This window comes from Loxodonta africana, chromosome 21 (assembly GCF_030014295.1).
Source record: "Loxodonta africana isolate mLoxAfr1 chromosome 21, mLoxAfr1.hap2, whole genome shotgun sequence".
In the NCBI taxonomy this organism is placed as follows: Eukaryota; Metazoa; Chordata; class Mammalia; order Proboscidea; family Elephantidae; genus Loxodonta; species Loxodonta africana.
This window is the reverse complement of record NC_087362.1, coordinates 12,386,586-12,399,655: the sequence shown is the minus strand read 5'-3', so window position 1 is coordinate 12,399,655 and position 13,070 is coordinate 12,386,586. Positions and strand designations below refer to the sequence as shown.

The 13,070-nt window shown below is 37.4% G+C and overlaps 1 protein-coding gene across 2 annotated transcripts in view; it reads right to left on the bottom strand.

Moving 5' to 3' along the window:
• GLRA3 (glycine receptor alpha 3) overlaps nt 1-13,070 on the bottom strand; it is a 240,913-nt gene that overhangs the window by 22,732 nt on the left and 205,111 nt on the right. For both annotated transcript variants that reach the window (XM_003415819.3, XM_003415818.3), the window contains exon 8: nt 2,336-2,479. In XM_003415819.3, the coding sequence (XP_003415867.1) occupies nt 2,336-2,479 (144 nt within the window). The remainder of the gene's footprint in view (nt 1-2,335; nt 2,480-13,070) is intronic.

Here is a 13,070-nt window from a genome sequence, read left to right as displayed (position 1 = left end):
TAAACTTTTTAAAAAAGAAAACTTGATTTTTTTCTACACTAAATATTAATCACAATATTTGCTCCCTGAATATTTCAACTACTAATTAAAAAAAATAATAAAATATTACTCTTTTTGCATTTCAACATTTTACCAGACTTCCAATCACTAATAAAATTAATCTTGTCATCTCTTTGTAAGTTAAAGAGGAAAGAATGTAAAATATTTTATCCTAGTATTTTTGCATGTGGCAAAACTGAATAAAGGGCTGCTTTAGTAAAAAAAAAAAAAAAAATTTTTTTTTTTTTTTTTTTAGCAAGGCTAATTTTTTAGAAAGGAAGAACAAGAACTGAGGGTATGTGCTTATAGTCTATGACTTTATCCATTAGATGCTGTGACTGTTAGGTGTGTTGTGGGTATAGAATGTGTTTGATCTCCCAGACTTCCTCCATTTAGACACCACATCAGAACCTTCATTTCTACCATTTGTAACACAAGGTTGATACATTCTAAATTGTATAGGCAGTAGGAGGAAGGTAGAGAAATGAAAAATAAAAAGTCAAAAAGCAAACCAAAATGATGGGGAACTTGAGTATTACTTTATTTCTCAGTAATACTGTCGGAGGGGAAAATCATCTTTATCAGCCACTAATGGGAAATAAAGACAAGAAGTTGGCTCCTGTGACAGAGCACCTTGTCCTGATGTTTCAGGCCATGCCAGGCAACATGAGAGACAGGTGGAGCCAGTAGGTGGTAGACAGGGAGAAAGAGGAGGAATGAGAGAGAAAGGGAGAGTGAAGAAGAATAAGAAAAGTGTAAGTAGGCTGCGGGATGGGGGTGCAGGGAAGGGGATAAAAAAAGGTTAATCTCCCCATCACAATCACGTTGCAATGAACAAATTACGCACTTTCATTTTCATGAAAATTTAACCAAATGTAAGCTCTAGCTTTGCTTTCTGTCCAGTGTATTTACCCAGCAATCTCTCAATCCTCCTGTTCCTTCCCTTCTGTAAAGAATTCAGTATTTATTGGAGCAGTGCTGATTTTTTTTTTTTTTTTTTGCAGGGGGGCTAATTAGACACAATTCAATAAGTTCTTCCTTTAGAATACATTTAACACTGAATATACCCAAGCACCAAGAGATTGTGGCTTAGTGCTTCCAAAAAAAAAAAAAAAATTAATGAATATATAAGTTGCAGTCAATAATTCAGAAATCATTATGAATCCTTAAAAAGTTTAAAAATTAAACCCTTTAAAACTTCCTTTGAAATGCACACTGTATACATTAGACTATTACTTCTAACGTTTGAGTTATGTTTTGACTTAAATATTTAAGGATCCTGGATCTTGGCCACAATTTCTCCCGTTATATATGACTTTGACATTTCTCTACAGCTTCAAGAGTCCATTTGCTTTTACAACGGTGGTTGGTACATTCAGGTTAGAAGTAAACTCAGAAATTTGCTGGTCAACAGAAACTCCCCCTTGCAGAAAAGAAAAGGAAGTTGGTCAAAATGGCTTGCGTGTAACGTGAGACGCCATTACAGGTCTTAATACAGAAGAGCAACCCCATTCTGGACATCCAAATTCAATTAGGGGATTACTTCCACAAGCTCCTGTGGTCTCTGAATGATGTTCTAAATAAATGTGCTTTTGGGTACAGCTTTTATTTATCAGATGATAGCAAGGCAAGAAAGTGTTTCAGAAGAAATGTCTTAAGAATATAAAAAAAGTATGCATAAAAAAGAGACCACATGGTTTTACACGATAAAAAAAATTTTTTTTTTATCATCACAGTGTTAATAAATATTATTTGATGCAAACAAAGGAATTAGTTCAAGAAAAGGAGAAATTTAAAAACTATATTTGATGACTTACATCAAGTAAAACCCTTAGAGACATTCTTACATGGCAAGCAAGAAACGATAAACAAACCAAACCCAGTGCCGTTGAGTCCATTCTGACTCATATAGCCTCATAGCGACCCTATAGGATAGGGTAGAACTGCCCCATAGAGTTTCCAAGGAGCACCTGGTGGATTTGAACTGCCAACGCTTTGGTTAGCAGCCGTAGCACTTACCCACTACACCACCAGGGTTTCCCAAGAAATGATATACTTTGTTAATTGAAACAAAAAACAGTGGTATTCCAGGTAGTACATACGGTATATGGAGGTGTCACCATTTTCTCCCTGAAGCTATTTTTGGCATATTTGTTTCAAATTTGAGAAGAACAAAGCAATATTATATTTAGGTCCTAGTCTCTATTTTCTCTCTGTACCTCTCTATTAAATAGAACAAATTCATTTTCCAGTGAAAAATGGTATCCTAACAAACCCAATACATTTTGTTGCTGACCTTATTCTTTCTCTTTCGTTGGAATCTCAGAAGTTCTTTGTGTTGTCTTGATACAAAGTTCACAGCTGCATACTCTAGAAGGGCTGAAAACACAAAAAGGAGGCATACTGCCATCCATATGTCAATGGCTTTGACATATGAAACCTAGGCAGGAGAGAAAGAGAGAGTAAGCAAAATGACTTCTGTTGTTACTTCCACTGAGAAAAAAGGAATATATGTCAATTCTGAATCATATTTACATTCCAGTCTGAAAAAATAAAGGGGATGATAGCCATTTTTTACTAGTAAGAATTCTTCAGAAATTTATTTTGCAATGTTCATACTCTACTTATACTTTAAAAATTGTGTATACTTTATTAGGTTTTTTTTAATGAGGTGCTAGCATGAAAGTATAATAAAAGAAAAAGTAAGATAATATGTAATTTCACCTGCAAGGTAGTATAATACTTGAAAAGTACGAAGCAGTGTTGAAATATAGATAATGATGTTGACCTTATAGTACCATATTTTCATCATTTAAAAACTTTTACTTTGAAATAATTTTAACCTTACAGAGGAGCTCAAAGAGTAGTACAAAGAACTCAGTTCCTCATTTAACATGTGACCACATTTATTGCTATATATATATGTATATATTATTTCCCTGAACTATAGTTATCTTAAGGATCAAAACTTTACACTTTTTTTTTTCTGTTTATATCGTCTGTTTTTTTTGTTTGTTTGTTTTATTTTCATTTTTCCCTCTTTCTCTTCACTTTAATGTGTAGTGAAGTTATTTCTATGAAATGTCAGCCTGTGGGAATTTTGATCAATTTTAGGTTGTGCTTTTAAAGGGGAAGCAGGGGTAAGGTATGGTGGAAAAAAATGGTGGAGGGAGCAGTAAATAAGGTGAGAGAAAACCTTCCTCCCACCTTTCCCAGCTGACCTTCAAGTCTCTGGCTAGACTTTGCCCAAGACTGGTTCAGAATTCTTCCTGTCTGATTTTATGGCGCCTGTGCTTATTTTAGGAAACCCTGGTGGTATAGTGGTTAAGTGCTTTGTCTGCTAACCAAGAGGTCAGCAGTTCAAATCCAGCAGGTGCTCCTTGGAAACTCTATGGGGCAGTTCTACTTTGTGCTATAGAGTTGCTGTGAGTCGGAATCGACTCAAAGGCAGGGGGTTTTGGTTTTGGGTGCTTATTTCAACACGTTATATTGTAATTGCTTATGTCTTTGTCTCTCTTTCTGTTAGACTTGAAACTCTGAGGGAAGATGGCATGTCTGTCTTGCTTACCACCACAATAGTGTTCTCCGTATATGTACATTTTTGTTATTTGTTGCTGTTGTTGAGTGCACGGACAGATGAAAGAAGGTCTAAAAGGTTAAAATACAGGGGGAATCATAGATGGTTCACTTAGGGATTCACTTTCTTGAGTTATGTTCCGCTAATACTTCAGTTTGATTTATTTTATTTGAAAAAGAAGGTATTTCCTGACACGTCCAGTGGTGTCAACTTAAATACGAATTATTCCAACAAAGGAGCCCTCTGTAATTTCTCTTATATCTTAAATGTGACTTCTGCCGATCAGAATGACTTCTAGTGTTGTGCTAATTGTCAACCTATTTGGAAAGCACAGATTTTAATCTCATAAAATCTGCCAGAAGTTTGACTGCCCTCAAATATACACAGTCCTGGAAGACATAACACAGCTTTCAAAGGAACTGTTTGAAGCTGCATCATTCCTGAAAGAAAATGACTCATAAAGTATGTGTGTATTCTTTAACAACCTGAATCTATCACAACATGAAACAAAGAGATTAAATCAAAGCTATAATTTGTGAATTAATCCAATGGATGTTTTCAGTCACAATAGACAATAGACATATGCAAGACTCATTTATGCCTGACAGGGTTTGGCTAATCGTGAATAATACCTTAACTTTAAAGACCTACTTCACTCATCCTCTCCTACCACGCTTTCACCAATTTTAACTCCTTTCTCCTCCACCCTAACTGCACCAAGTACAGAAAACCCAGGACCTGGGAAGTTGGGAGCTCTAGGGCTAGTGACTTTAAAACAAAACAATACTTTTTACTCCAATACACTCGCAATCTTTGTCTCCTCCCTCTGTGATTCAGAATTATTGCCTTCTTCATACTCCCTACTTGCCTGCAGTAAGTGGCACTCGTTTCAGTCTTGCTCATCCCTATGACCGTGTCATCTTTCATTTCCAAGTTTTTGTTTGCTTTCCATTAAGTCAAAGTCCCAAATCTGTTTGCGGTATATAAAGCCCTTCATGACTAAGGTCCAGCTTACCTCTCTAACAACATGCATTTATTTACCATTTTTTTTAGTCAACATTTACTTAACACCAATGATATGCCAAGTTCCGTTCTCAGTGTTGTAGGTACAGAGAGGAGTAAGGCACACAGCTCTCCAATAGACCTTTTATTTCAGTTGGGGAGACCATACAATAAAAAATAAATACATAAATAAATATTTTAAGAGAAATGCAATAAAGAAAATAAGAAAATGGATAGAGAGTGAGTAAGCACATGGGGCTATGTTAGACGTGGTAGTCAGTGAAGGATGTGATAATTGCCATCTCATGCCACTTTCTTACTTGCTTATTTAGCTCCAGCTACACTTTCCTTCTTTTAGGTCTTGAAACCCAAAAGCCCTTGATGAGCTCCACTGCCTCAGCCATTTTATACTCGCTGTCACATCTGTCTGAAACACTCCTCCTTTTGGTACCTGTTGTTTATCCTCCAGGTCTCAGCTTAAAAGCCAAATGCCGAGACCTGTATAGCCCTTCTCCCTCCCTCACCCCTGATTTCTTATATAATCCTTTTGTCAAAACACTCATTACAATTGAAATTGCATTTATTTGTGAGCCATTCCAATAAGGTGACTGTTGGATAGCAACACTTGAATATCCCACCTTCAGTTAATTCCTCTATCCTACAATGTCTAAGTGCTTTCCATTTTCAACACTTGGTTAGAGAGATGCAAAAATGAGTATATCCTTGAGGATTTCAAAGTGAAGTACTTATATTGATATGTTAGCAGAGAATTATGTTTTGATTGAAAACACAATTAATTTTATTATTGATCTTCTCCCACTACACTGAAATTACCCATTTATGTCTCTTTCTCTTTTTATGCTATCATTAAAAAAAAAAAAAAAAATTTTTTTTTTTTTTTTTATCCTATGAGCCAAGACAAGGGTCAGGTCTTCCTCATTTTTGTATTTCTAGGACCTAGCATACCTCTTGTTATACTAAAGGCCTTTGGTTAACATTGAACCATTCTGATTAACTTGTTATTGTTGACCATTCACTGTTGGAGAAATAACTGTAACAACTAACATGCTGGGCATTGTTCTTAGTGGTGTCCATCTATTAACACTTTTAATCCTCGCAATCACCAAGGCAGCACTCCAGTTTTAAAGATGAGGAAACTGAGGCACAGTGAGTTTAAGTAAATTGCTTAAGTTACATAACTACCGAGTGGCAAAGTTAGGATTTGAATACAACTAATCTCACTCAGATCCTATAAATTTAACTACCATTCTATATAATCCAGTTACTAGGCTTCTTTTACTTAAACTACCAACACCAATTGACAGGGGTCACCAGGTGGCATAAAGATTAACACAATCAGCTGCTAACCCAAGGGCTGGGGGTTCAAATCTACCCAGACACAGCTCAGCAGAAAAGCATAACGCTCTCCTTCCAAAACTTCAGTCACTGAAAGCCCTGTAGAGCACAGTTCTGCTCTGACACACATGGGGTCACCACGGCTTGGAATTGACTTGATGGCAACTGGTTTTGGGTACCAGTTAACAACTGTGAACACTCTAAGTAGGAATAACTTTACATATCCTAAAATTCTAGCCTCTATAATTTTTATCTGAGAGTAAAGAGTGACGTCAATACACAAAGTAGATGCTGTAATGTCCTCCATACATGCTTCTGAAACATGGTAATCCTAGCAGACGATGTAGAAAAGGACACATGATTACTGTATGTATTTGTCGGAGACAAACTAGTCACTTAGGAGAGCAAACTAGAACTGGAGTTAAGATCAGAGAAACATTTTATTCTTTGAAACACAATTGCAGTCCTCTCAACAGCATTCTTACATTAAATATAGCAATTATTTTTGGGTACCAGGAGACCACTACCTACCTGCCATGTGATAATCTAGGAAGATATCAGCTTGGTAAATTATTGAGTGCCAGAGCTAGGTTTCTGCAAGGCCTTGTCTTTTTCATTCTAAAGAATAAGTTTTATAATTTAGGGAAAAGGATAAAAAGGGTGATACATGATCTATAGATGTGTTAAATCATGTTTTTTCCCCCCAGAAAACTGATACATTCTTTCTACTTTACAACATTATCATTAAAAGTAGAGAAGTCCTGCCTCTTTTGTCCCAAAGAAGAACAGATATAATCGGATTTTGTCACTATCAATCATCCTGGTAAGAAAGATAGAATTCAGTTCCTTTGTCCCTGGAAGGCAGTTACATTCAGGCAGCTAGTGTAAGCATAAATTTCCTGCATCTAACCCTCTTTTTTTTTTTTTAACCCTCTAATGGAGCCCTGGTTGCATAATGGTTAAGAGCTTGGCTACTAACCAAAAGGTCGGCAGTTCAAATCCACCAGCAGCTCCTTGGAAACCCTATGGGGAATTCTCTGTTGTGTAGGGTCACTATGAGTCGGAACCGACTCTACGGTGCCTAGTAACAACAAAAACCCTCTAATAAGGAGCCCTGGTGGTGCAAGAATAAGAGGTCGCCTGCTAACTGAAAGGTTGGCTGTTCAAACCCACCAACAGGCTCCACAGGAGAAAGACCTGATGATCTTCTCCCATAAAGATTGTATCCTAGAAACCCCTATGGGACAGTTCTACTCTGTCACATGGGTCACTATGAGTTAGAGTCAACTCAGTGGTATCCAACAACATCCTTCCAGCCATGGCGGGATGGGCATGGGGAGGAGTCGAACTCGGATCTGGTGCTAGTAACAAACAAACAACCCCCAAATCTCACGGGCTTGAAAAGGCAAAGGTTTGTTTTTCGCTTACAGTTCATGTCTACTTGGGTCAAATGGGCACCCTGAAGTTGTGCTGTCATTGTCATTCTCCCTTATGATCAGAGGCTGATGGAGCAGCCACTCTCTGGAACATTGCCAGTGACCACGGTAAGACAGAGGTCCTCGGGCTGTGGAAAATTTCACTGCCTCAAGCAGCTTGCTTGGCATGCGCTGTAGCTTTACATTAAAATCCTGGTTCCTTTGCTTGATGTGCCCCATACTTTTACGTTAAAATCCTGGTTCCCCTCCCCTTAACTGCTGTCCAAAACTAAAGGAAATCAGCAGAAACTGGCTTAGGTGTCATGTTTATATTCAGAATAATCTTTTAGCTCATTAAATACCTCATACATAGTAACTTCACCTCCTCTGTGTGGAGTTTAACTGCCATTTTCTGAACATGTGCTGCATGAAGCTATATGTAAGCCCCATCGTGCCTTCATAGTATGATTAGGAGTGTTGTTGATGTAACTTGTATGAACTTCCTATTTGTAAATCCCTTAAAAGTATAACCTTCTCCCTTGCCCTCACTGAGCAGTCTTGGAGGCAGCAGCCCTGACTGTCTCCTTTCCTTACACAATGAAATAAAGTTGTCTTTCCTCTCTCCCGCTTTGGCCTCTCATTTATTGGCTGAGATGAGCCACACTGAGCAGGACCTAGGTTTTCTAGCTGGCAACAAAAGCAGAGAAAAACAAGGGCACTGGTGGGTCTCAGGTTGGTAGTAAATGCCCCAAGCTGGGAGTGGCACAGGTTAAAATTCTTTAGCCAGTACTACTCGCAGTCTACCCCAACTACAAGAGAACTAGGAGGTAAGCCCTATTATGTGCCTGGACGAAGAGAGGAAGGCAGCATGTGTGCAAAGAGCACTATGACCACCTCAGAAGGTGTGGGGTGAGTACGTTTTTACTATTTGTACTTCTGAAACAAAAACAAGAATTCCTACAAGCACAGGATCAAAAACAAGTAGGGATTATGAACTGACTATTGTTTAATGATATCTTGACTAGAAAATAAAATAGCTTTGTTAAAGAGTAAAATTCACTGCTTCGTATGAAAAAGCTCTTAATTAATTGCTGTTGTTATCAGTGTCAAACAATAGGCTCCAACTCCTGGCAACCCCATAAACAATTGAATGAAAATTTTGCCAGTCCTGATCCATCTTCATCATAGTTGGTATGCTTGAATTCATGGTCATGGCCATTGTGTATTTTGAGTGCCTTCCAATGTACGGGGGCTCATTTTCCAGCACTATATAGGACAATATTCTGTTGTGATCCATAGGGTTTTTACTGGCTAATTTTCTGAAGTAGATCATTAGGCATTTCTTCCTAGGTTGTCTTAGTCTGGAATCTCTGCTGAAACTTGTCCCCTATGGCTGACCCTGCTGGTATTTGAAATACTGGTGGAATAGCTTCCAGAATCATAACATGCAAGCCAACACAGTATCACAAACTGACAGACTAGTGGTGGCTCAATTAATTGGGCTGTGACAAGGCGAAAAAAAAAAAAACCTCCCATAAACTTCAGCTAAAAATTTCCTAAAACCATGGCATCAGGACAAAATTTAGTAAGATCAATTGTAAGATAGTACAGAAAACAAAGAATAGAATTCGGGTAGCTCGGGAAGCACTAACATAATCTAGGCTAGATCATAGATTATCTAGATGCAGAGGCTAAAGACAGGTAGGCTCCCAGCCAAATTTGGGCATGGCACTGACCATACAGAGGCTCAAAAAAGAAAAAAAAAAAAAAGAGTATGTTTCTAAGCATGGGATGCACCTCGCTGGTAACCATCACTCTCACTTCTTTCTATTAGATATTTTGGGGTACTTTATTCATTTGTCTGTGCCTTTGACCCTTGAAGTCATTTGAATTTGTGCTCTCGGATATAGAGGAAGAGAAGAGCTGCAGATATCTCAAACAACCCTTCATAGATAACTTTAAGGTAGCTCGTGATAAAATTATTGAGCAGCAACAATTTTAGATTATAGCCCTTGACAAATACTTTTCATGAAGTATACTACAAATGAAATATGGCACCATATTCTGTAGTTGAGAGGCCTGCCAAGATACCTTACTCCATACGGAGGGGGTTAGAAGATGGCTCCAGGATCAACACTCTCCTATCCTGCAGCTCATGGATAACAATGTATTAGTAGAATAAATATTTGTTAGATGTATCCACATTAGATTATAACCTAGATCACTATTTAATCAACGGCTCCTAAAAATAGAAATTTATGATACATGTACAACCCAAACCAGAAAACCAAACCCATTGCTGTTGAGTTGATTCCAACTCATAGCAATCCTACAAGACAGAGAAGAATTGCCCCCCAAGATTTCCAAGGCTGTAAATCTTTATGGAAGCAGACTGCCACATCTTTCTCACTAGAAGCTAGCTGGTGGGTTGACCTCAGACCTTTAGACTAGCAACTGAGCATTCTAACCACTGTGCAACCAGGGGTTCTTCTGCATGTACAAACAGTATAGCTTAAATTTAAGAATAAGAAATTAAATTAACCAAAATCTGGAGTTGGAATGACAAAATCTCATCTAACTCATTTATCATATAGGCACTGTAGCAGGTAAATTTCCAGAGACTACTTGATAGCGAATATTTTGTCAATACCTTTTTCTGTTATAGAGCCCTGGTGGTGCAGTGGTTAAGAGCTATGGCTGCTACCCAAAAGGTTGGCAGTTCAAATCCACCAGCTGCTCCTTCGAAATCCCATGACGAGTTCTACTTTGTCCTATAGGGTTGTTATGAGTTGGAATAGACTGATGGCAATGTGCTTTGTTTTGTTTTTTTTTTTCTCTTATAACTCAATTTGCTTTTTGTTTGAAAAGGAGACATGATAAAACATTACAGTGTGTTGATTTTAATTAGCTGGAATAGCCTTTGAATAGGATGGTTTACTCACTCTTTAATGACGATCAATCCTGGGGAATTCCCCAGTTATTCAGAATTGTCATGTAAACTGTGATGAGTAATTATGGTTGTGGAATGGCCAGGTAACTCAAACAGAGATAAGTGCTTTTCCTGGGAGATATGCTGAAAAATTTCCTGCTTGTATTATGCCTTTTTTTGCCTCTGAGGATTTTATTTCATATAGCATTGACTATTAATTTACCCTTTCATTTTAGAAATCCAAATTATGATATACTTAATCTTAAATTTTTCCCTAGTACAAAAACCTGCATAAGAAAGTTTACATTTTGTAATGTTCATAGAAAATATGGAGTCCTGGTGGTGCAATGGTAAAGCACTCACTGCTAAACAAAAGATAGGTGATTCGAACCCACCTAGCGGCTCCTCGGGAGAGAGACCTGGAGATCTGCTCTTATAAGGATTACAGTCAAGAGACCCTATGGGGCAGCTCTACTTTGTCACAAGGGGTGCTAAAAAGAGAAAGGAATTGGGACAAAGGAAAAGAATGAAGAATTTTAAAAACAGGTTTTGAGATAGAATGAAGCTAATGTTGAAAAGGCAAAAGGAATTGTCTTGAGGACTGTTTTCTGGGAGCAGTAGGCAGCGAGTCATATAGCACAGGCTACGGTAAGCTTTGACAGTCGTCATCCTGCGGGGTGACTCGCAACAGCAGGGTCCAAAAGATGTCATATTCATACCGCCTTTGAAACTCATGTCCTTCTGCAGATGATCAATGCCTCTAACACAGCATCTTCTACCTAAAGATTTTCAATTTAAGAGATGAACTTGACCAATCCCTCCAGTCATTGGACAAGGAAAGTAGAAAAAATCAAGGGATTTTGAAAGCTCTGACAGTTAGTTATCCCTGACTCCCACTTCAGTTATTGGGGTATTCGTATTGTCTCTTCTACAGGACGTAACTCTTTTTCTCACATTTAGGTCTTAGATGAATCTGTAAATAAATCTAGATGTCATTGGAAATGCTTCCTGTTTTAGGTTCATGTTATTCCTAGGGGGCATTTCTCAATCTATAATCCTATCTGACTTAGTTAAAATTAAATTATATTTGTGGTCTCTCTCCTCCAACTTTTTGTATTGAAAGTTTTGTATTTCTATAACATCATCCTTATTGCAATCGTAGACTTTCTTATTCCCTCTTTCTCAGAGGTCTATGGCCCTCACTTATAACTTTGAGCTGGGGTTGTGAAGACGGGTAAAGCCTGCCAGGGTTTCAACACTGGTCATGGGGCCACTTATTTCTTACACTGGCCAAGTGGCAAATTTCAGATCCATTTGGTCCTTTCGGAGGAGTTTGTAGTATGATTAGGGGATATACCTGGTAAAGGAAGTTTAAGACTTTATTTATGTTAGTCTCAAATTGCATACACATCTTTTATTTGTTTTTAAATTCAGTTTGATGCCAAGCCATTGTATTATGCCATTTAGAGACCGCTAAAGTTGATATTTAATTGTATACATTTCCCTGATTGTCCATCACATTTAGAAATTTATGCAGAAGCTCTGTCTCCATGTCAACTGCAGAGGGAATGTTTGGTAATAGTTAATTTTTCAGATTAATACGATCTAGTGAACCTGGTAAATGTAGGCTCTAAAATAAAATGTAGAACTGAGATAGTCATCAAAATTTCCATTTTTTTATTATAGGAACCACTTACATTTATGAATTATCTGTCTCCCAAACAGTAGTAAAATTTGATGATTTTCATATGTGTTACACCTTGTGATTTGAACAAAAAGGGGATGAAGAAATGATTATTTCATTTTTTTTCTGCCTTTTTTCTTTTACATTTTCTTTTCTTTTTCTCTCTTGTATTTAACTTATGGAGTCAGATTGTTACTATGATTCATGGAAATTAAAAAAAATAAATTTACTACATTGTTCACATTAAATATTGTACTGCAATGTCCCATGAAGTTAATTTTACGTATTACAATTTTTGTGACAATACATTAAATATGAATCCACTTGCATCACACTTAGGCTGAATTTGATCAAAAGAAATTTTAGTTAACTGTATTTTGAATAGGAGGAAGGCAGTAGTAGTTCAGTGGTAGAATTCTTGCCTTCCATGTGGGAGACCTCGTTTCAGTTCCTCGCCAATGTACCTCAAGCACAGCCACCAACCGTCTGTCAGTGGAAGCTTGCATGTGTTGATGTGATGCTGAACTTCAGTGAAACTTCCAGATTAGGATAGTCTAGGAAGGAAGGCCTCATGATCTACTTCTAAAAAATCAGCCAGTGAAAACCCTGTGGATCACAATGATCTGATCCCATTGTCCGTGGGCAATGCCATGAGTTGGGGGCAGCTTGACAGCAGCTAACAATAACAACATTTTGAATAAATATTAGAACATTGCTTTTAAATGATGAGGACTAACATATTACTAACATTAGTAGTGATCTATCTTGTCATTGGATCCTATGTTAGTAAGAAAGCCTGATTACCAAGTTTACATACCACTGATATTTACAACTTACTGCAAATGGAGGAATGAGATCATTTATTTGCCAAAGAGATAAGAACACAATGAATACAATTCCTTCATTTTTCTTCCCTTGCTGTCTTTTCACTCTAATCTTACGCATAAGTCCTGTATGCCACCAAGATAATGGAATCAAAATATCATATAATATTCTAATTTATATTTTCTAACTACTACAATGATTTCTGTAGTTGATGTCTTCATAATGAATAAAAATATGAAAACT